The sequence below is a fragment of the Heterostelium album genome, assembly GCF_000004825.1.
Source record: "Heterostelium album PN500 unplaced genomic scaffold PPL_contig25, whole genome shotgun sequence".
Lineage (NCBI taxonomy): Eukaryota > Evosea > Eumycetozoa > Acytosteliales > Acytosteliaceae > Heterostelium > Heterostelium album.
Window position 1 is genome coordinate 57,560 of NW_008805102.1, and position 23,698 is coordinate 81,257.

The 23,698-nt window shown below is 34.3% G+C and overlaps 6 protein-coding genes across 6 annotated transcripts; 3 read left to right on the plus strand and 3 right to left on the minus strand.

Moving 5' to 3' along the window:
- Positions 1 to 204: 204 nt before the first annotated feature.
- On the plus strand, positions 205 to 1,972 carry hbx9 (homeobox domain-containing protein; the record flags this gene model as incomplete). The annotated part of the gene is made up of 2 exons (XM_020582453.1): positions 205 to 757; positions 828 to 1,972. The coding sequence occupies 2 exons, from the start codon at positions 205 to 207 to the stop codon at positions 1,970 to 1,972; spliced, it is 1,698 nt and encodes a 565-aa protein (XP_020427153.1).
- Positions 1,973 to 2,318: 346 nt separating this feature from the next.
- PPL_11705 (uncharacterized protein) lies at positions 2,319 to 3,845 on the minus strand (the record flags this gene model as incomplete). Its single annotated transcript, XM_020582454.1, has 1 exon — positions 2,319 to 3,845. One exon carries the CDS (start codon positions 3,843 to 3,845, stop codon positions 2,319 to 2,321), a length of 1,527 nt encoding a protein of 508 aa, XP_020427154.1.
- An 808-nt stretch (positions 3,846 to 4,653) lies between these two features.
- On the minus strand, positions 4,654 to 13,461 carry PPL_11706 (uncharacterized protein; the record flags this gene model as incomplete). The annotated part of the gene is made up of 6 exons (XM_020582455.1): positions 4,654 to 9,264; positions 9,444 to 10,865; positions 10,936 to 11,272; positions 11,885 to 12,063; positions 12,152 to 12,251; positions 12,329 to 13,461. 6 exons carry the CDS (start codon positions 13,459 to 13,461, stop codon positions 4,654 to 4,656), a joined length of 7,782 nt encoding a protein of 2,593 aa, XP_020427155.1.
- Positions 13,462 to 15,013: 1,552 nt separating this feature from the next.
- Positions 15,014 to 15,703, minus strand: mocs2l (molybdopterin synthase catalytic subunit; the record flags this gene model as incomplete). The annotated part of the gene is made up of 2 exons (XM_020582456.1): positions 15,014 to 15,272; positions 15,408 to 15,703. 2 exons carry the CDS (start codon positions 15,701 to 15,703, stop codon positions 15,014 to 15,016), a joined length of 555 nt encoding a protein of 184 aa, XP_020427156.1.
- Positions 15,704 to 18,738: 3,035 nt separating this feature from the next.
- PPL_11708 (uncharacterized protein) lies at positions 18,739 to 22,577 on the plus strand (the record flags this gene model as incomplete). The annotated part of the gene is made up of 6 exons (XM_020582457.1): positions 18,739 to 19,333; positions 19,410 to 21,248; positions 21,560 to 21,708; positions 21,764 to 22,036; positions 22,104 to 22,208; positions 22,287 to 22,577. 6 exons carry the CDS (start codon positions 18,739 to 18,741, stop codon positions 22,575 to 22,577), a joined length of 3,252 nt encoding a protein of 1,083 aa, XP_020427157.1.
- A 396-nt stretch (positions 22,578 to 22,973) lies between these two features.
- Positions 22,974 to 23,618, plus strand: PPL_11709 (uncharacterized protein; the record flags this gene model as incomplete). Its single annotated transcript, XM_020582458.1, has 2 exons — positions 22,974 to 22,991; positions 23,154 to 23,618. The coding sequence occupies 2 exons, from the start codon at positions 22,974 to 22,976 to the stop codon at positions 23,616 to 23,618; spliced, it is 483 nt and encodes a 160-aa protein (XP_020427158.1).
- Positions 23,619 to 23,698: the final 80 nt, after the last annotated feature.

A 23,698-nucleotide genomic window follows, 5' to 3' on the forward strand; every position in this document is an offset into this window, starting at 1 on the left:
CCCAAGAAACAAGTTACAACCTGAGGTTCTCTTAATCATCTTTGCCAAATCGACCTTATATATTTTTTTTCTTTTAACATTTTACACCATCCTCTTCTTAAAAGTTTTATTTTTCACTATCAAAATATTATTTATTTTAACAAACAAAACATAACAACATTAAATTAATTTATTTCCTCCTCTTGATCAACAAAAATCTTAAAAATGTCAACCAGAAATAATAACTCTCAATCAAAGTCATTGTCACCAATTTCATCGCTGCTCGATAATAATAATGTAAATCAAAGTAGTGTCTCACCAACTCGCGAGATGGAGAATTCCCAGTTCTACGATAATGTCCGTACTCGATTTGCATCTCCACCATCCTACGATAGCTCTACTGTTTTACCACCATTCCAACAATTTCCGGCACAAAATAATATATTAAACACCAATCCACATTTTTCACATCATCACAACAACAATGCTCACATAAAATCACACGAAATATCCAATCACCACCAACACCAATCAACACTCTCTACAAACAACAGCCATCAACAACACAATATACCTTTCGGTGGCTATAATCCTTCATATTTTAATCAATTTTCGACATCTCCAGTCTCAACACCATCCCCATCGCAGTCACCTCTGCCGTCTCCATTGATTCATAACAATCCTTGTGATGTATCAAATAGTTTTGAGCCAATTTTCAATATCCTAATGGAAATTGAAATGAAAGTAAATAAGGAAACACCTTCCAGAAATATTATTGGTAAATATTTATAAATAATTATAATTAAAAAAACCATCACCATTCATTGTATTAATTTTTTTAAAAATAGATTATAAAATATTTACAACTTTAGTTTCCAACCTTAAAAACAGTATTAACGTAGCATGTAGTAGTATTCAACAATTAGTCCAAGAAAAAGATTTTCTGATTGGTGAATTAAGTGAAAAGTTATGTCCAAGAGCTTCATCATCAGATCAACAACTACATCACAATAGTCATAACAATCACAAGAATCATATTCATAATAATAATAATAATAATAGTAATAGTGAATCAAAAGGTAGAATCAGTTCTATCATTTCAAATAATAATGACCAACAACAGTTTAATAGATTCGATGATATGGAGTCATCCGACTATAATACCAGTAGTGATCTGGAAGATAATAATAAAACACCACACCCAAAGTATCAAAAGAACAATAAGCTAGTAGTCAAAGCCACTCCTACTGATCCCCCAAAGGAAGATTGGGCAACTGAGGCACTTCTCAAGTTGAACGACCATCCCCAGTTGGTAAGCTCTAGTAACCAAGCGACACCAAGCAACACACCTCCACATCTCTCCATGGAAAGAGAAAAAGAGAGAATCAACAGTCAAAAGAAGCAAAAGCGTGAACATACCAAGCCGCCCTCCAACAACAACAACAACAACAACGCCATGAAATTCAATTTTATCAATGAGAGTGATCGTAATAATAATAATAATAATAATAATAACAATAATAATAGTTCAAATACCAACAAAAATAACAATACATTAGTTTATAATAGCAATCATTCAATTAATAGTTTAAATACCAATAGCACAACAACCACAACAACCACAGCAGTTCACAACAACAACAACAACAACAATAATAATAATAATAATAATGATTTTAATAATAATAATTTACATTCCAGCTCCAGTGAGAGCGAAGAGGGTAATGGTACCAAAAAGAGAAAGAGAGGAAAGTTGCCAGGAGAATCCACTTCAATTCTAAAGAGTTGGCTGTTCGAGCACAACATGCATCCCTATCCAACTGAGGACGAGAAGGCTATGCTTGCCAATGCCACTTCACTTTCATTCAGTCAAATCAATAACTGGTTTACCAATGCTCGTCGTCGTATCCTACCTAAAACACTTGACCGTAAAGTTTATGGAAGTCCTTTGTTCTCTCATTTCTCAATGCCAAAGAATTTCAAAGAGAAATGAAAACAATCCCAAACTTTATAATTTTAACACACAACTTCAAATCTAGTTTGGTATCGAATTCAATTTCCTCCAACTAGATCAATCACCAATACCACCCATTTTGGTGAATTATAACAATCATTTTGTACATAAATACATCATAAAAACACCGAATATTGAAATACGCAACACAGTTAACAAACAAATAAAAGAATATATTCTTAAGATTCTGTCATTGTATCTTTGTCTTAAAATTATAAAAATTTTAAATTTTTTTAGTTTACAGTTTAATTCTAAAAAGATGGTGTTAAGATTCATAAATATATATAAGTTTATTAATTATTGCTTGAAGATTTCGAAATCTTTCTCAGCTCATTGGTAAATATTGCTTTCTACTCTGATTTCTTTTATAAATCAAGTAAACCACTACACCAATGATAATTAAACCAAAAACTACACCAATGACTATTCCTATGATTTCTCCAATTCTCTTGTTACCAGATTTCTTTGAGCAATTATTATTGTTGTAATCACCTTGAATAGTGCATCCTTCTCCAGCACAATCAACCAAATTATTGACATAGGTGATATTATTGAGCACTAGAGATGAAAATCCACCACCATCACAATAGATTTCATTTCCCAAACCTTTGAATTCTGTTTTTGATATGTTCATTACAACTGTATCGTCGGTATAGATAGATCTACCATCTGTTGTTGCCTGGTTGTCGATGAATGACGAGCTTTTAATCGATACCAACAATGCTTCCTCTGCGAAAATAGCACCACCTTTCTCTGTTGCGGAATTCTCTTGAAAAACTGTTCCATTTACATAAAGAGTGGTGAGTTCACCGAGGTTTATTACTCCGCCGTTTAGAGCACCGGTGTTTCTTATGAATTTGTTGTTATTGATATAGGTTTGTGTCTTGTAGTCTTTAATTTCACGAATAATATTAAGTATCGAACCACCAGTGTTGTTTGTGAATTCACAGCTGTCAAAAGTAACGGTAGAGTCAATCAATGTGAACAATCCAGAGTTGTCATTCAGTGAAAGACTGTTGTTCAAGAATCTGCAGTTGGTAACGCTGCCATCTTGATCCAATGTGTTTACACTAAAGATGTGATTTCCAACGCTGTTATTGAAAAACAAACTATTCGAAATGTCTAGAGCACCATAGAATGTTTCTATCATACCACCTCCACTGGCTTGTGAGTTGGTGATTTGCGATCGATCAATGGTAATCTCCACATCAGAGTCAGCAGTTATCAAAATGGCTTTGACTCCAGATATATTGGTAAAGTTACTTTGAGAAATAATGAATCTATTTCTTGGTCTGAGTGACTGTGCGATAGATTTGAAAACACCACCAGTCAGCGGTGATGAAAAGCTATCGAGTTGACACTGATTGAGGGTGATATTGCTATCAGCTATATTCGAGACTGAATAGATCAAACTTCCTGGACCATAGCCATTGATAAACTTGAGATTTGATAATGTTAACGAAAGAGTTGTGTTTCTAGTGGCAGACGGAGATTCCAAAGCATTCATAAAGTACTTTTGACCTAGATCTATTACTACGGTTTGAGTTGTATCGATCGGTGCAATTGTGAGTTGTGAAGTTCCAATCCACAATTTATTGTTGCCATCTGAGGTATAGGTTCCACCTGCCAAAAGAATGTTGTATTGCTGTACCATCTGAGTATCATTGTATTGTGTAATGAAAGAAGTTATTGCTGCTTGAATGGTTGGACAAGCAGAAGTTACACTATTTTCAGAACCACATACAACGGATGTATTAGTTGATGTTGGATACACATAAAAACTAACATCGATACTTCTCACTAGAGAGATTTTAATAGATAATAATAGAATAAAAGTGATCCTAAAGTTCATTTTGTAGTTTGACCAACAAAAAATTTTTTTGTGTTTATTAACAAATTTGTTTCTAATATGTTTGATAATCAAAATTAACTTTTTTTGCTGATTTTTCGAATCACTTTTCTGTTTAACTAAGAATCTTTGCACGAAACAGAAAATATCACTCCTTTTTATGTTTTGTTCTTTAATTTTGAAAAGAAGGAATTTTCAAAAATACAAGGAATTTGATATCAATACATTAGATATTGGAGATCTTTTTGATATTTTTTTAAATTACATATTTATCTTGGTTTTTAATATTCTGACTTTTTAATTTTTAATGTATTGGGGTTTTATTTGTGTTTATCATCTTATAGATAAAACAATATTTATTATATATTATTAAAGAAGAAAATTTAATATTATACTTATAAAAATTAATAATAGAAAAACTACTAAAAAAATTTCACCAAACTATAAAATAACTAAAAAATAATTAAAATTAAGTAAATTCATGGATATCTTTAAATGTTTAAGTTTTCCAGTTCTTGTAGTATTAATTCTTTTTGAGAAAATAAAACAACATTTCACAAAAAATAAAGAACAACAATGAAAGAAACTGATGAACTTTTTAAAAATAAATAAGAAACAAATCTATCAATTAAAATCAATTCAATCCTCAATATCTTTTGACTGTTCCTAAAAAATTAAATTAAAAATTAAATAAAAATCATAATTATTTTTTGTCAAATTTTATAATTAAGAAGTTTTTCGATGGAATCAAACAAATTAACTTATATATGATCATTTTATTTTTTTTTAATATTTTATTTTATTTACAATATCATTGAGATTTCAGGAATTCATCTAAAATTGGTTTTAATCCATCAATGACCATTTCAAATGCTACATCGAATATGGTTGGGTCCATGTTGTTGTTTGTGACGAATACTTGATAGGAGTCGATTACATCTTGTCTTACTGTTTCAGTGATTGAAATGGAATGACGTGCATTTTCTAAAACGAAACCTTCAACGATATGACGCATCAGATAGGCAAGTCCATCACCACCCAACTCACCAGTGCCATCACTTGATACATCGGTCTTAAAGTCTTGAACGACTTCAACAAAGCAAACATCGTTTACGGCACGCTGGAAGTGTCGTTTCTTTAGATAGTCAAGGAATGCACGTCTTCGTTTTGGATCGGCCAAGATACTTCTTATACCATCGAGCTGAGCAGATGGCTGAGCTTGAACGGATTGAGCTAGTTTCTGAGAAGGATTGGCTGTAGAAACAGTGAGGAATGATTCATTAAAGTCTATAGAATCAACATCCAACTTATCGAAATCAATTGATTGATCTAGATCCTTCAAGTTTGAGAGTAGTTGATCGATTTGATAGGATTCAGTAATAACCGAAGGTCCGTCATCGGTTGTCATTAACAATTCACGTAGACTATCGATTGAGACATCTGGTTGAGGATGGTGGCTGGTAGCAGTGTTGTTATTGTTGTTGCTATTGTTATGTGGTTGTTGTTTGACAGTCGATTTACCTGTATTATTGTTTGATTCTTCTACCAGTTTCTCGTTGGATCTACTTGACGACTTTGAAATGGAGGCATGTGTATTGTTATTGAGTATCGATTTGCCTAGGTTTCCGACTTGAGACTGAGCTAAACTAGCTGGAATATTGATATTCAATAGCGATTGAGTTGGATTCAACTTGCTAAGAAGTGAAACGGTATCGACACCGTCCAAGCCAATCTTCAAATCATCGAGGCCGTCGGTCAAGTCAGTTTCAATGTCGTCGAGATAGACATTGTATTCATCAGAGGTTCGCCACAATGATTTTTGCATTGATATGGTGAGTGATTCGTGAATGATATCGTCGACTTCTTTCAATTCATCGTCATCACCAAACTCAAAGTCATACTCCTCAGACAATGTATCTGGAAGTTCGCCTTTCGATGGGGAGTTACCAGCGATTACTTCTTGAACTGCTTGGTGATGTGCTTGTTGCTGCTGTTGTAGTTGAGCGTGTTGAGCTTGTTGATGATGTTGAGCGTGTTGTTGCTGCTGCTGCTGTTGTTGTGGAAGTCCAGTTGCTGCGGTTGGATGCTGATTGAATACATTGGAGAATTTCGGTGGTGCAACTGGCATGTTCTTCTTCTCATTGGCAGCCTTCTCTTTGAGTGATGGATGGTCGGTGATACCCGATTTATTTCTACGATGACCGCGACCACGTTTCTGGTTACCGTTCTCCGGTGCCTTTGTTGGTACGAGCTGTTTGATAATCTCTGAAGGTGTCTTGTCGAATGGAATCAACATCGGTGGCAAATTGCTTGCAGTGATCACCTCGGTCTTCATGATGGATGTAACCAAGTGAATAAAGTCACCGGCAATCGGTGAAGCAGAACCAACTTCGCATGCCATCTTTATTATGTTCTTAAACATTGGGATGACATTGAGTGGTGCATTCTTTAGCAGTAGGTTAACTGTCTTTAGGATCGAGTTGCTCAGTAGCTGTGAATTGTCAAGCATGTTACCCATGAGATCTGCACAATGATTGGCAAACTCTGGAATACAAACAGAGCGAATCGATTCGACTACAGACACCAAGAATTCATCGGGATTAGAATTATATTCACCACGAGAGTATTTACTGAAAATCTCAGAGAGGTTACCCGCTTGTGGCAAACGTTTACGATCCAACAAAAGCTCAGCAAGATCAAGAGAGATCTTATCGGCAATGACCTTTTGTTCCTTGTAGACAATCGATGACTTTGATGTGAGAATCTTGTTGTGCAACCAAGGAGTGAGAGCAAGCACCGGAAGGAGATAGCGCGATGGTGCACCAATTGGGTCGACCAACTGATTATCCGGTATAGAGAAATACGAAATAATCAATGGACTGGCAAGTTCCTCTGTTAGAGGTGTGAGAATACCCTTGAAGAGATGATATTGGATTCCACGTGGAATTGAAATCTCTTTGGCACGACGAAGAATCTCTTGATAAACAGAAGACTGTGCACTTTCAAAGATCTTTTGTTCGACTACCAAGAGGTGAAGAAGATCGAGAGCAGTCTCGTAGAGTGGCTCATAGTAACGGTGTTGCGCAGGCAAATAGGCAGCAGCACTCCAGAATATCGAGGAGAGTGACAACTCATCAATGTTTTGTGACTGGACAATCTGTTTCAGCGCTAGCAGTAGCTCAACGCAGAGTGTGCGGTTGTAGGCGTCGGGCTGGTCGTGTGCAGCTTGCAGTTGCTTGTTGAAAGTCGATCCGAATCCACTGCGGTTGCTGCTACCGTCCGATGTGGCAGCGATGATACGAAGGATGAAAGCATCCAATCCCTCGGTCCAATCGTGCAGCAAACCAACGAGATGCTCCACACTCGATGTCCAACGAGAACGTTGACGTTTAAGAGTTGAAGTCTTTGAAGCATCTTTCAAGCTATCTGGCAGTTGTTGTTGACAATAGATGATTGAACGATAGGTCTGACAAGCTTTGATTGAGATTCTTGGATCTTTGTAGTTCTTGATCCACAACAGCGATTCCGCCTCCCATTTGTCGATTGTGGAGGGTGTCGAGAGTTCACAGTACTTGCAGAGCACAGTGATAAGCTCCTCTACATAGATGTAACCGTTGCACCACTTGATCATCTCATTTCGATGCTCAATGACATCGTCTTTACTGCCATCGAGTAGAGGTGATCCGCTTCCAGGAGATCTTCCACCTTTTGGCACTGGGATGTGTGCCGAAGTCGACAAAAGAGTTGGGTTGGCACCTTTCTTTTTCATCTTCTTGGTCGAGTTGCCTGAGGAGTTACCATCGATCAATCCAATCATATCGGTTTCCTTCTTTCCATCGTGGAAATTGAATTTGATTTGGAATGTTGGGAGTCGCAAGCTGGTGACGATAGTGTCAATCGATTTAAGTACCGCACGGAAGTGGTATCTCTGCTCCTCAGGTTCCTGTGACATCTGTGCATACATACTGTTTCTAATGGCCGACAGTAGAACATTGATCATCTTTACAAGGGTTTCACCCTCGGTTGTAGAGTCGATTCTCAATAGCGAGTAGTTGAATAGAATATGAAGATGTGGAATGATTGGTCTCAAGTTGTCAGAGATCAAGTCACTGATAAACTTTACACAGACCTCACGAATCTTTGAGGATTGTGCTTTCGCTGTCTTTTTGTCGTCGGCGTTTGCGTTGGTTCCGTTGGGTGGAGGTGTCATCTCTGCGATCGATTCCGAGCGACGTTCGGCAACAACACCTGCATAACTCAATGGGAATACCAATGGTTCCAGTGTTGCATTTGGATTCAATCTGTAGATCTGGAGAAGTAGCAACTTGCAGATTCTCATTGATTCCTTGGTGGCGACACCCTTCTTTATCAAAAAGTTGACAATGGTCGACAGGTTACCAGGTTCACGACGTGCCAGTGCCAACCAAAGATCGATCAGTTCCTGACTGATCTCAGAGTTCTTTGAGTCTGGAATGCTCTCTTGGAGTAGCTCGGTCATCTTGAAGATAGCCATCAAGAAGCGACCTGGGGTGTTTCTCATGAGACGTCCATTCTCAGAGGTGTTGGAAAGCGAGACATTCTTACACCATGGCAGTAGCAGTTGCACTGTCCAACGTCGGTTGGCAACAGACAACTGAGTGTAACGTGTGAATGCCTCTTCAAAGAAACGTTCTGTCCAAGCGGCACAGGATTCCGATGCAATCTCTGACACTTCGATTGCATTCTGCTTGCAGGTCGGTGTGATTCTCGACGCGAACGACTGACGCTTCGGAAGGAGAGCAGCACGCACAGCAACATCTTCCTCAAGAAGCAAACCAAATGCATTCGGAGAGAGACGGGCAATCAAGTCAAACGAACGAATACGTGCCAGGAATGCAGGATGCAGCAAATTGAGACACGATAAATATAAGAGAGAAGCTCCAATCTCTGTAAGTCTTCTGGCAAAGTTACGATCCATCGCTGTTACCGGTTCGTTTTCCAGTTGTTCTTGAGCACGTTCCTCCAACGCCTTTTCATAGTAATATTGATAGATATCCTCGCTAATACCAAGAGTTGGTGGATTCGGTGCGGGAATAGGCAAGTATTGGTCATAGATGGAATGTAGATAGAGAACGGATTCCGATGGATTGTCGATAGAGGCATACGACTTGTTGAGGAAGAATCCATAGGTTTCGTCAAAGTGATAGGATAACACCCATCGGAGAATACGATTGCCTTTCAATTCGGAATCGATTACCCATGACATAACATCGTCTTGGAGATGTCCCTCCTCAAACAATGTTCCAAGTCTGAGAATTGCTTCGGCAGCCAGACGCGAACAAGTACGGATCTTTGTCAGTTCAGCGTTGATCTTGGCACGCTCCTCTTCACGCGCAATCGAGTCTTTCTTGGCCAACCGCTTATTCAGTTCCATACCCTCGAGCTGCATTCTAGATTGAGCAACCAGTGGATGTCCACTCCACTGCAATATGGTTCTGAATGTTTTGTAACGTTCACCTACGGTCCATGGAATCGAACGGATACTTGAGACGAGTGACTTGCGAATCGGTCCTCGAGTGCACACGGTGTCGGTGTGTACAGTGCATTACAAAAGTTATGTACAACCACTGCATTGTCAGCGAAATAGCTAGAGTGTGCCAACGATGGAAGTTTAGTGGCATCACCAAAGATCGGTTCGATCTGCTGGATGAACTGCACAAACACCTGAATCAAGTCGTTCGACTCGGCAAGTGCACGACCAAAGTTCCTGTGCTGTGAGATACGTCTAAAGATATTAGAGAGATCGACACGCACTCTTGCCAACTTTTTATTCATCTTGTTGGCTGTCCACCATCGATTGAGTGAGTCGATGACACACGGCAACAGACGCCAATGCAGCAGTCCACAAATAAACGAGAGTTTCTCACGCATCCATCCAACGTCAGAGAGAAGTCCAGCCCAGAAACTCGGTAGATAATTGGTAATCTTGGCTTGAAGAGCGTGTTCGAAATTGATCATTTCGTCGACCAGTGGATCGACTCCGGCTGGCGGCTTCAGTGGATATTCCGAGCTGATTCCGGATATCGAGAACATCAGTGAGTGACAATTGATCCACAGGTATCTCTGAGTGTAGGAGGCATGTCGCTTGGCTTCGTCGGTTGTCTGCTCGATGGTTGGTGCGGGCATAGACGAGAGAATACCCAACAGGATACCACGAGTTTTCGAGAGTGTACGCACGCAGTCTTGCTCGACAGCAGCACGTCCTATCTCACAAAGAGTAAATGCCCAAAGTCGATCGTGAGTACTGTATGCCAATTCCTCAATCGTTGGAAGATCGTCGTTTGGTCCAAGCTTAATCTCCTTGTCAACACCACAGGAATTATCGAGTAGCAATTGGTGTCTGGCACGCTGAATTATAGTTCGCCAACTGTTGTGTAAGACACTGGCGATCTGAGTGTTTGTAATCTCAGTGTTACGAATACCAGAGATCGATCGAACCAATTGCAATGCAATCATACGTGTCTGTGGATTCGGTGATGTCATATGCACAAGACCCAACGCTTCAATCTCTGTCTCCAACATCTTTGGTGGGTAGAAAGAAGAGTCCAGTGGCACAGAGGAATGACGTGACTCAATGAACGATCGTTCATTCCAGAGATCGATCAGACCCAACAGCTGTGAGAGTAGTGTTTGTAAAGCAACATGGTCTTTTCCAACATATTGGAGAATCAATGAGGTGTATCCCTGAACGAGAGATGTTCTCAGCTCTGGATGATCACACATAATCACCTGAATGGCATGTGATGCAGCCATAGCGATTTCATCCTCTTCGTGCAACACCAACTTGTGCAAAGTACTATGTGCCAAGAAGTTCTTTGGCATAAAAGTAATACAACGAATCGTTTCCTTAAACAACTCTAACAACTCTGGATTGATAGTTCTTCTCTTTGGTGTCTTTTTCTTCAATGGATAAGGTTCTAATGCTGGTCCTGGTAATGAATTTGAACTTTCCCATTGATACACTTTACTTATTAAACTAATTGACTATAAAAATATTCGAGATAATTAGTTGATTGATTATTCAATTTCAATGTAATAACTAGTTATTACTTACATTTGATCTATATTGATCAGAGAATTCACGTTCTCTTTGTTCAGTGGATTTGGTACAGACATCGTACCAACGTTTGATTGCTTCTACGGTTGATTCCGATTCGAATTTGTGGACTGATGTTTGGTCAGAGATGAGCGAGTAGAGCGAGATGGTCGGTTCGAATTGGGTGGATATTGGCAGTGGATCGGCAGCGGTCGGTGCGTTGTCACCACCGGATTGTTCTTCGCAGTACTTGAATGATTTGGTGAGGAATGTTTCGAATGTCAGTTGGATCTCTTCCTTCTTGACGTAGATGATATCGTTGGAGATGGCACGAGTATTTATATTGGCCGACGGACTTGTATTCCAAAAGACATCGGAGGGATCCAGGATAATCGAGAGAGTTCGCAGCGCTATTACATGTAGCAACAACGATTGGTTGGAGAACAGACACGGTAGAACAGTGTCGGTGAGTAGCTTGAGTGAGTGAACAGAGATGTGAACGGTGATGGCTGTGAGCAAGTCGATACACTCTAGGACACGCGGTATGTTTTGCTTCTTGCCGTAGAGTGTGGCGATGATGTCGTGGAGTCGCGGAATCATCTTGGCGCGATTGTTGGCCAGTCCAGCGTAGAGATAGCTGCCGCTGTTCTCGTAGACACGGTCCATACGCTGCTGAAGCTGCGCGGCAATCGACGAGCCCGGCGAATCAGAGTTGGCCGACAGACTCGCCTGCAGTCCAATGATTTTTCGTGGCGGTACAAACTTGCCTTGCAACAACCGCAAGATACACTCCAATGAGAAATCACGCTTCTTTTGCACGGACAGCGTCTTCCAGAGTCGCTTCAGGACAGCGTCGTACTCGTCGTCGAATATCGAATTGGGACCACGCGTCAGAATGGTAGTCATCAACTTTAGCGACTTCTCCTCGAAATCGTCGTGTTTCAGCATCTTTTCGGCACGCTTATACACCGCTTTCATCTTATCGACAATGCCAGTCGACATTGTAAAATCAGACATCGACAACAACATTCCATCCAACGCTTCCAACTGTGCCAATCGCAAATTATTCTTTTTGTTTCCTTCCAACCAATATAACATTTGACCCAACAATTTCTCAACTTCATTCATTCTTTCATTATCTGACATCTATATACAAAACGAAACAAAACAAAACAAAACAATTAAAAGTTAGAATTATATATTACATCTTTTAATCTTCTTTTCTTTAACTTACATTCAGAGATAACCATCTAATTCCTTTAAATGTTGGTATTAATTCTTCAGATGGATTAGTACCTATAACCTTATTTAAACTCATATAAATTGGTGTTAAACTATTTCATTAAGAAAAAAAAAAAGAGTTATTAGGTTAGATTGTATTTGTATTTGATTTGTATTATTAAACACTTACGATAGACGTGAAAGTTGACCTAAAATTAATGACCATTGATCTGCAATCGATAGTCTGAGTGCAATCCATGTTGTTACGTTGAGTGAGCGTGGTGCGATTGGTTTGAAGTAGTAGAATGCCAAATCACGAAGTCGGTTCATTAGTTGATCGTTTATGGACGATGCCGGTGAACTACCGAGTATCTGTGTTATGATGTCGGCCACCACAATCTCGACAGTCGACTCTATCAAATCGAGATATTTGAGATCGTTCTGATAGATACTGCAAGTGATCGAACTGAGGAACGACTCGAAGCTAAACAACTTGGTTTGCGAACTCGACGACGACGAGAGAATCGACACTAACGACGTCGAAACAACTCCATATCCAATTGAAGTAGGACTTGTATTATTACTATTGCCGCTACCACTGATATTATTATTATTATTATTTATATTATTACCGCTATTATTAACATTTAATAAGTTATTACTATTACTATTATTGTTACTGCTGTTACTCCCACTACCACTGTTATTGCTAATATTGAAATGCTGTTGTTGTTGTTGATTTGGGTTTGATGATGATCGACCTACACTTCCATTTGGATTAAGTGCGGCGAGAATGGGTGAGGTGGCTGGTGGCGATCCCATACCAAAGGTGATGGAACCACCGGTAATTGGTCCCGATTGCGGGGCTAGTTGTTGAATGTGCCGAGGCAGCAACTCGAGAAGTAGCCGCAATGCAGATGACTTGCAATTCTTTGAGGATTCAGAGATGAGCATCAACGAAGGATGATAGAACCAGAACGATCTCGCAAAGTTTGTCCACTCTTTTTCGCCGCCTGGATCGGAGAGTGCATTGAGCATCTTGTTGGTAGAGGAAGCGATCGTGCCAATCGCGGCACCGCCACTGCCACTTCCACTGCCACTGTTATTGATGTTTGTAACTCGTCTAAGCAGAGTGTTTCCTCGTGACATCCTCAGTGACTGACTACTTGAAATACCGGCAGCTGCAGCGGTTGCCTGTTGCTGTTGCGATGCATCGTTGATCGATTGCAGCGTAGTGTCAATCGAAACCGATAGATTATCAAACAATCTAGATATAAGAGTTGATGTAATGCCCAGAGCATTGACATCTAATCTTGCATCCATATTATTATTATTATTTTTTATAATTTACAACAACACACTAAAAAAAAAAAAAAAATTCTTTTATTTTCTCTCTTTGTTTTTTTTTATCTATTATCTAATCTACTTTATTTCCTTTCTTTTCTTTTTTGTATAAATACTAACTATTATAGTTATGTATTTTATCTTTTTAAATATATTTGTTATTTATACTACTATTATTACATTAAAATAAATAAATAAGTTATTTTACTATTTATTTTATTTTATTTGATTTTCTTTCTTTTTCTTTTGTTGATATTGAAAGTATTAAAACAAATAAACCTAAAGATTGTTTAATATCTTTTTTATCTTGAGTGTAAAAAATAAAAATAACAAAAAAGAGTTTAAAAAAATTTAACTTTTTTTTACTTTTGACAAATTTTTTTAAAATTTTGGTGTTATTTTGAGGGTTGTGGTTGGTTTGATTTATTCCAAAAAAAAAAATATCATAGACTTTTAAAATCAACACACACCAGTTCTTTAGATCAATCAATCAATCAAGCAAAGAGTCAAATGATCTTTAGTTTTTGCTTGTTATAAGATCAAAAATGATCAATCTTAAAAATTGTTTATAATTTAATTATTTTACATTTTTTTAATACAAAATAACAATATTGAATATTATAATCGTTGTAAATAGATGAATATATATCAATTTCTATCTTTTACAAGTTTCTCAAAACAATTTAGCTTTTTAAGTTGTTTCTGGTGGTACAATGAAAAACATATTTGTTTTTGAATAATTGTGTACCATATAATCAAATTTATTTAATAAATTTTATCACTTTTATTTGTTAATGGCTATTATTATCAACTATTTAAGTTATTGTTGTTTCCTTCAATTCAATTAAATATATTCTACACACATTTCAACAATCATATTATATTAAAACAGACTCATTATGTTTCCGATCTCTCGCATCAGCAGAAATCGATTTTCTACAATTCATCGAGGAAAGAGATAAGTTAATTAAAGAAATAGATTATTATATTAAGAAAAATAATGAACTTATTGATGAAATGAACAAATTTAAGAGCAATTCACAGTCGAAGGAGGAAAACAATAGCATTTCAGACGATGACGATAATAACTCACCGGAGAGGAAGATTATGATTGCCATATTTGATATCTTTTGAGAAAATTTGTTAATCAATTTAAAAAGCAGTTTGTAGAAAATTACTTGGACCAGAAACCAAAGTGAATTATCTAGTAGATCTTGAAGTGCAGATAAAGAATGATTATTTGTCAATAGTCATCTTGAACTCTATCAAATTGGAATTGCGATAGAAAAATAGTTTTAAAGATGATATCGAATTTGTAAAGAATTATTTTATTTGTGTTCCTAGGGATCTTGACAGATTGTCAGAAGATGCTAAAATCTTAAAGATCGTAAAGTATAATTGAGTACTTACGCAGTACAAATGGTGACCAATTGTATGTAGAAATCTAGAAGTTAACTCGAGTATATAAAATAAAACAAACTTAAATAGTTGGTTTATATTTACTTATATTTTATATTTACATTTATTTTTTTTAATGTTTATTGTGACCACTATGCTGATGATCATGTCCATCATTGTTTAATGTTGATTTTGTTGTTGTATAATGACAAGATTCACAATTATCTTTCCAAACAGACATAGTTCCGTCAGTGTAATACTCTTTCTTCCAAATCGGTACAGTTGCTTTGATTGTATCGATAGCATATTGTACGGCAGTCAATGAATCATGTCTATGCGCAGATGAAATTGCAATTAAAATACTAGCTTCTCCTATCGGTACAGTTCCAATTCTTTGTTGTTTTTTAGAATATTTTGAAGATTATTAATTTAAAGATATAGATATGTTAACTTTAACTAACTAAATAACTAAACTAAACTAAATTAAACTAAACTAAACTAAACAAAACAAAACAAAAACAACATACCTATGTAAAACAGCAATATGTAATATATTATAAGTTGTAAATAGATGACTGCATATCTTTGCAATCTCTTTTACAGCCATTGGTGTATATGCTTCATACTCTAGTTTCTCAACGTTTTTGCCTTTGAAGTTGTTTCTGGTGGTACCTAGGAACGTCGAAATGGCACCTGCATTATCATCTTCAACTCTATTGTAACCACCAACCTTAAAATCTATTGGTTCCTCTGAAACCTCAATATATAATCCTCTATCAATTCCATCTTTATTTTTATCAAAAATGATATCGACCGTTGACATGCTAATAATCTCTTCTAACTGTGATTAACCAAATTTATTTTTAACTTTTTTGTTAAAATTTTTTTTCAACTTAAATTTTATATTATTAAGAGTTTGGTTTTAAATTTTTTATATGGTAGATTAAAAACAAAAATTATAAATAAATATTTATTTCATTAGATTCAAATAAAAAATTATTAACTTTTATTATTCTTTTTTACAAATATTCTTAAAAAAAAAACCTTTTTTTATTTCTTTCCCTTTCCCATTATAATTATCAATATTAACCAGATTACAATGTTGTCAAATTTATATTTTTAAAAATAAAATTAATTTAAAATTAATTAAAAATTTAGGAGAATTAAAGAAGAATGATCCTCTTCCTTTTTGAACTATTTGCAAATATAATTGATAAAATGAAGTTTATTTAAGAAAAAAACGCACTATCAGATAGATGTTTTTCAAATACTATTTTTTTTTAATATGCACCATCATACAAACATTCTCTCTAACCTATACATTTGTTAAATAAACAAACTCCAAAGCCTGGTAATAAAGCTCAGCTAAAAAATCTTTGCATTTAATAAACTTTAACTTTTACTTTTATTGCAAACATGTTTTTTTTGTTAAAAATGTTTTGGACAATCGGATCAGAAAACAGACATCTTTCATTTTTCTAAAATATTGTTATATTTTGATTTTTATATATTATATTTATCAAAAGTTGAAAATTTGTAAAAAACATCAGCAATGATTGATCATTAGTAGTTCATGTAGTCAGTTTGAATAAATCAACATCAACTAAATGATATTCATTAAAAATATGAATGAAATTTTTATTTAAATAAATTTTTCTTTTAAATATTGGGCCACATTATCTAGATCTTCTTTTTGATTTTTTTTCTAAATCTACAAAGTTTTTGAGATCTTGGACATACTCTATTGCTTCGTATCTGGACCATCAAAGGTTCTGCACATGGTTATCTCGAACTCCTTCATCACTTCAGAAAATACCAAATTTCAATGTAAAGTGGTTTTTTGTTTTTTTATTTCTACAAAATCTTTATTATTGTTTGTGGAGAATTTATCTGATTGTAAAAAAAGGAATTGGGTATAAAAGTGTTTTTAATAAAATTATTATTTTTAAACAGAATTATAAATAATTAGAAAAGATAAATTAATTGAAAGGAATATTATATTTAAAATTGAAACAGTATATTATATATTAATAAGTAATAAATGATAATATAAATACCTTTTTTTCCTTTTAAACAATTGTTTTTAATCCTCTTAGACCGATGACATTCTATACAATTGACATTTAATAGATTATAGGAAAAGAATGGTGAAAATTTATTTAAATAAAAATTTTATTCTTTTTTTTTAATTATTATTCATTGTTTTAATTATTTACTTTTTTTCAGAAAAATATACAATTTATTCTATTTAAAAAAAAAAACACTAAAAAAATGTTTATAAAGTTTAAATTTAATGAAATCTCTAACATTCAATTAATATCTATCTACAGAAAAAAGTAACAAAATGATCGAAATTCCACTTTTGTTTTTGAATTATGTGTGGGTACAAAATGAACATGATTTTTGGGTATTAAATATGTATCACATTCCCTGGTGTAATGCCTTTTTTTTAACTCATATTAGACTCATATTAAATACCCAAAAAAGGAGGTAGAAAGTCAACAAAAAAAAAGATTATATAAATAGTAGATCGATCATCAAAAGGGAATAAATTATTGTATTAATGGTAGTCATAGATCATATATTCTCTTATTAGCACTATAAATAAAAGTTGTATTAACTAAAAACAGATGGTGTAAATACATTCATACAACATTTAAAAAAAAAAAATAACAGTTTAAATTTATTCACATCAATTTTTTATTTTTAAAACAACTATAAAATTTTATTTAATTAATACAATTTTATTAAAATAGAATTTAAATAATAATAAAAATATTAAGTACTTTATAAGGTTAACAAAGATCACCAAACTCTTACCAAAAATAGTATTCTTCGTCCACTCCAACTTGACGTCCCTTGTGCCTTCCATTCCCATAGATTTTCAGCAGTTAGATACAAAAACAGAGATTTTTAGAACAAATGAAAATACTCTATTAGTCAATTCCTACTACCAACCATAAAAACCGATGGAACATTAAATTTGAAGAAAATCTTGAATTCCTGAAGGATGCTTTTCTAAGACTTCCTAGTGGCCTAAATAAACTGTCAGTAGGAGATCAAATGATATGTATGGCAAAAGATAGTTTTAATATCTACAACAAAGACGATTCCGTTTATCAAGATCTGAAGAAAATAATTGACTACATGCGATATATAAATGGTGACCAATTGATAGTCTAAATCAAGAAATCTATACTTTTCATACTAAAATATGTAAATACAAGTTATAACAAATAAAACAACAATTCTTGTCGAATAAATAAACCAATTTTCTTTTTTTATCTAATTTATAAAAAAATCAGTAAATTAAACTAATCATATGATTTTTCCCACCAATATATTAACATACACACAAACCATAAAAATATTTTAAAAGTACTAGTGTTATTCGAATGGGTTTGGGTATTTAATTAGACAATGGTTTGGGTTAAGTTTGTACTAATAAAATAATACTTATATTTATCAAATAAATTTTTTGATTCAATCAATTATAATTTTAATCAATTTTTTTTGCATCATGATTTATGAATCTTAAACACACACTACTAAAATTTATTATTAGAATTTGCCTATTAACATGGGTTTTTTCTTTGATTTTTTTTGATTTTAATTTTTTTTTTTTTTCAATGATTACAATCAACCCAAATTAAGGATTATAATTTTTGTTTTTTACTAGAGTGTAGAGGGAGAGATAAAAGAAAGTAGTCAGAGTTAAAAAACAAACAATACCTTTTATTTATATAATATATATCTAAATCTATCTATATCAATACTTGAGATTGTTTTTTTTTTATTTTTATTTTTTTTCAATGCACATGTGATTTACATTTGTTTTGTTTTACATTTATAGATAAAATGTCAGAGACAACAACTACAACTATCATTTCATCAACTGTTGTTGTTGAAGGAATTGGAAATGTAAATTTAAAAAGTGGTAGTGGTAGTGATATAGATAGTAATAATAATAATAATAATAATAATAATAATAATAATAATAATAATAATAATAATAATAATAATAATAATAATAATAATGATATAAAATTAAATAATAAAGGACATTCAAATGTAAAAGAATTAAAGAGATTGTTTGAATCAAAGAAAACAGTTGTTTTGGATAAATTGAGTTCATTGACAAGCAATCGATTCAAACACACCAAAGAGAAAGACAAGGAGAGAGAACGTGGTGAGAAAGAAGAGAAGAAAGAGAAGGAGAAAGAGGAAAAAAAAGAACAGCGTGAACGTGAGAAAGAGCTAAAGTCACAAGAGAAAGAGTTAAAATCACACGAGAAAGAGTTAAAAGAGCAAGCCAAACAAAGAGAGAAAGAAGCGAAACAAGCATCGAAATCAAAAGAAAAGGAAAAAGAGAAAGATGATATCGAATATGAAGAGATACAAATATCATCAAGTGAAAGAAAGTATTATTATTATATAAATGAAGCAATTAGAAGTATGTATCATCTGATTATAATTTAAATTGTGAAGATTTAACTTACTAATCCTTTTTTTTTGTAAATTTTAAAAAGAGAATATACCTATTGTACCATCTTTAGCGATTAGAAGGAAATCATTAGATTTAACACATTCTCCTATTAAGGGATCGTTGTACGCCTCAAAGTATCAACACAACTACTCACCGAGTACCAGAACGATTCAATTGTCAAAGAGTCAGAAAAAGAGTGTAACAGTACCACCACCACAGTTCAACGATGATACCAGTTGGATAAAGAAGGCAAAAGACGACGAGTGTGTACCGGATTCATCAAAGAAGTCGTCGTCTATCGCAGTGACAGAACCAGCTTCACCCAGACCTCATCTACAACAGTCAAAGAGTACCTTTGAATTGAAACCTACAAACATCTTTCGTCATATGTCACAGGAGGAACCGACACCAAAGAAATCACCTTCACCTTCTTCTTCATCTTCTTCATCCAATAATAATAATAATAGTATCAATAACAATAACAATAATAGTAATAATAATTATAACAAATTTAAAGATAGTAAATTTATTAGTGGTAAGGATGTATCAAATGATTGTAATAGTAATGATTCATTGGAAACCTCAAAAGAAAAGATATTCTCATGGGCTACTCTCAGACGAATGAAACGATCATCTTCAACCGTTGAAGATACACCTATATTCATTATATCTCCACCTTTAAAATCGACTGCCAACAACAACAACAATAATAATACTACAACATCAACTTCTACTTCTTCTTCAAACAATGACGATAATAATGATAATAATAATAATATTAGAAATATGTTGGTAACTGGAAGTGCAGATAGTATACCAACTCAACAACAGCAACAACAACAACAACAATCAAAACAAATACAACAACAATATCCATATCTAAATCAAACACAACGTAAACATGGATCAAGTTTAGAGTTATCAACGAGTAATAAGGATAAATCGAATTTGGTAATTCAACAAACAGGTAGTCCACCAGAGACTAAGCGATATGTCTCACAATCCATTACGATTCTTCGTAAGGATCTGGCTGGTACCAATAATAATAATACAAGTTATTCTTCACCTTCTTCACCAGGAGATTATACTCCACCAAAGAACAAATTCATTTCTATTGCCAAGAATATGAATAGACTGAACGCTACTACCGAGGAGTTAAAGTTGTCATCTGCCAAACTAGAGAGTTCGTCTGCTGTGATCATCTCAGAGTCGGAACCTTCCTCGCCTGTACTCTCACCATCGCGTGCCGAGATCATAACGACTGCAAGTAGCGGTGGAATCAGCTTTAGCAATCCAAGACTGGAAGTATTGCTACAAACAACACGTGCTCGTTCCAGTTCCGTTGGAAGTCTGATTGAAGCTACCAAATTTGAGTTAGTAGACATCCCACCTCTGAAAGTGCATGTCTCCAGCTTGGAAGAGTGTCTTGAGCAGTTTGCTAAACCATTTGAATTGTCACTGCCGGGTGTAGGTGGAGGTCGTTGTTTTGTGTTGGATCTTGCCAATTGTTCGCTGGGTGACGAAGGACTGTTGGAGATTGCAACGGGTTGTCCTGGAAATCTAGAGATTGCCGATTTGAGTTGGAATGAAATCAGTGGTGAAGGATTGGAAGCTTTCACACGAATGTTGGTCGATACTCAATCGCTGTTCACCTCGCTCAGTCTCCAAGGAAATTCAATTTCGCCAACTAATTTACAAGTGTTTTTGGAATCGATTGGAAATATCAGTCGCGAGAAGAAAGGCTACAAAGGATTCGGTCTGAATCTAAAGGAAACCGGAATTGAAAACGAAGGTGCTGAGTACCTTGCAAACTACATTGGATCCAACCAGTATCCTCATATGATTGGTTTGAATCTGACGTATGCCTCTGTCACCGATATCGGTATGAGCTATTTCAGTAGTGCGTTGGTACGTAATACTTTTCTGACGACGTTGATTCTCGATGAGAATTACCTCGGTGACGACGGTGCGTGTCTTCTCGCGGAAGGTTTAAAATTCAACAAGTCACTGACACATCTACAGATGCGAAATGCCGACGTCGGCGAGCGTGGAACCATTGAGCTGTCGAATGCCTGTAAGTTCAATACCACTATTGCGCTGTTGGATCTCTCGCTGAATCCATGGGAGTTGAACGGTGAAATGGCACTGCAGTCACTCATGACCAGCAAACAAATGATGTCAAAGAAACAAAAGACTGTAGTGACCAAAGTCATTTGGAAAGACGAAGGAATCAATCAATGGGAGGAAGAAGAGATACAGCTGATCGTACAGCACTTTACAAAGGAGAAGATTATCGATTTGCTCATCAATGGATTCTCGCTGTCGCCACTCATCCAACAGGAGCAACTCTTTGAACACTTCAAACTCGATACCAATCATCTCTCAAAGATCTTCAAGCAAATCGTCGAAGTCAATCAGAATCAATCGGATAATAGCAGTCACGCATTGAAACTACTAGTCGATATTCTACCATCACATCTTGGTAACCACGACTTCCTCAGTAGCTTCCTCAATCACTTGGCATCACTAGTTTCAATTCTCGACAGATCATTCAAGAAAATCGATTTATTCTTTTTGAAACTCTTGGAATTCTTTGACCTTTTAATTCAATCCGACAATGTACAATGTTTCGAAAAATTAAATGATTGTATAATATTTAACAAATGTTTGGTATGTTTATATAAATATTTATCAGAAATTCATTATAAATCTAACAAACTTTATAATATCTTTATAGGATTTAATATATGAATTCCCATATAATAATATATTACATCAAAAGATTTTAAATCTATTTGTATCAACAACTAAAAATGCTATATTTAATAATTTTGAACAATCTGTAAGTTATTATAATCTTTGTCGTTCCAACTCATTAGTTTATTAATATTCTTTTATTTATTTATTTTTTAAAAAAAAGGTATTTAATATTGAACATCTTGGTAGATTAATTACTTATTTAACTTTGGAGAATGATGGTTTGCCAGGAAGTAGAAGTCCAAACTTTGGACATCTTTTGGAGATATCAAAGTTGGTAAAGAAATCATCTCATCCATTCTTACTTACTAAAGAGTGGAAACAATATCAGATCAACATTCTCGACAAAGAAACACTACTTCAAGAAACCTATCTTTGTGGATTTATACCCGATAGAAATATGAAATTAGATTCCAATCTATTGGATAAATTTGAAAAGGAATTCAAGAAATAACATCATATATAAATAATACATGTAATATTAATTAAATCAAAAAACAAAATAAGAAAGTTAAAAAACAATAGTAATTATGGCGCCAATGTATAAATATAAATATTATTGTTTTTTTTCTTTTAAAATATTTTTTTTTTTTTATCTCTGAAGATAATTATTGGCTTTTTGTTAATTTTTAATCAGAAGTTTCTTTTCTTTTTCAATTTTTTTAACTATGTTTCAAGTGCAGTTGGTATTCTAAAATAAGTGATTTTAATAAAGCAAGTCAAGATTTGATTTTAATTCTATTTTTATTAATAGTTTAAGAAATTTGGTGGTAATAATCATTTTTTTTCAAATTGAATTAAATATATAATCAAATTTTTGATCTCTTATCAGATTTATTTATTAATTACTATGAAAGATATAGTTAAAGTATGAAATCTATATTTTATTTATTTTTATTTGTTTTAGTTATAGAAAAAGTTGTAATAGTAATATCTAGAGGAGACTATGATAATGATGAAATAGTAGTATGTATTGATTTCTTTTTTTATTAAAATGAATTATTATTAATATTTTTTTAAACTATAATAGAGATTAATGACAGAGTTAGAAAATGACTATAAACATGATGATTTATTTTCAAATATAGAAAAAAAGAAAGTTCATGATGTAAAAGAAAAAATAATGAGTGCTTTGTTTGAGAGAAATAGAAATAAACATGAACTGCTGATGAGAAATAGAGAATTTCTACAAAAAGAGAAAGAAGCATACTTTGGCAAACAACATCCTTCTAGTGGTAGCGGAACGACAAGCGGTAAAAAAGTAGATACTTTGTTGTCAGGTGTAACACATTTCACTATTGTACATATAACAACAATTCCACCTCTCTACAATGAACGGGAGCAAAAAGGTGGTTCAGGATTCCCTGTAAATCATCTCACCAAAGAACAAAAAGAGCAATTGGAAAAACTAAGACAATCGCAACAGAATTTTCAAAGACAAATGCAAGAACAATATCACAATTATCCACAAAATGATATAAGAAGAAAACCGTAATAAAGAATAGAATAACAACTTAATTATTAAAAAGTTTGTTTTTTTTATTTTATTTCGTTATTAAAATACTAAATACTACT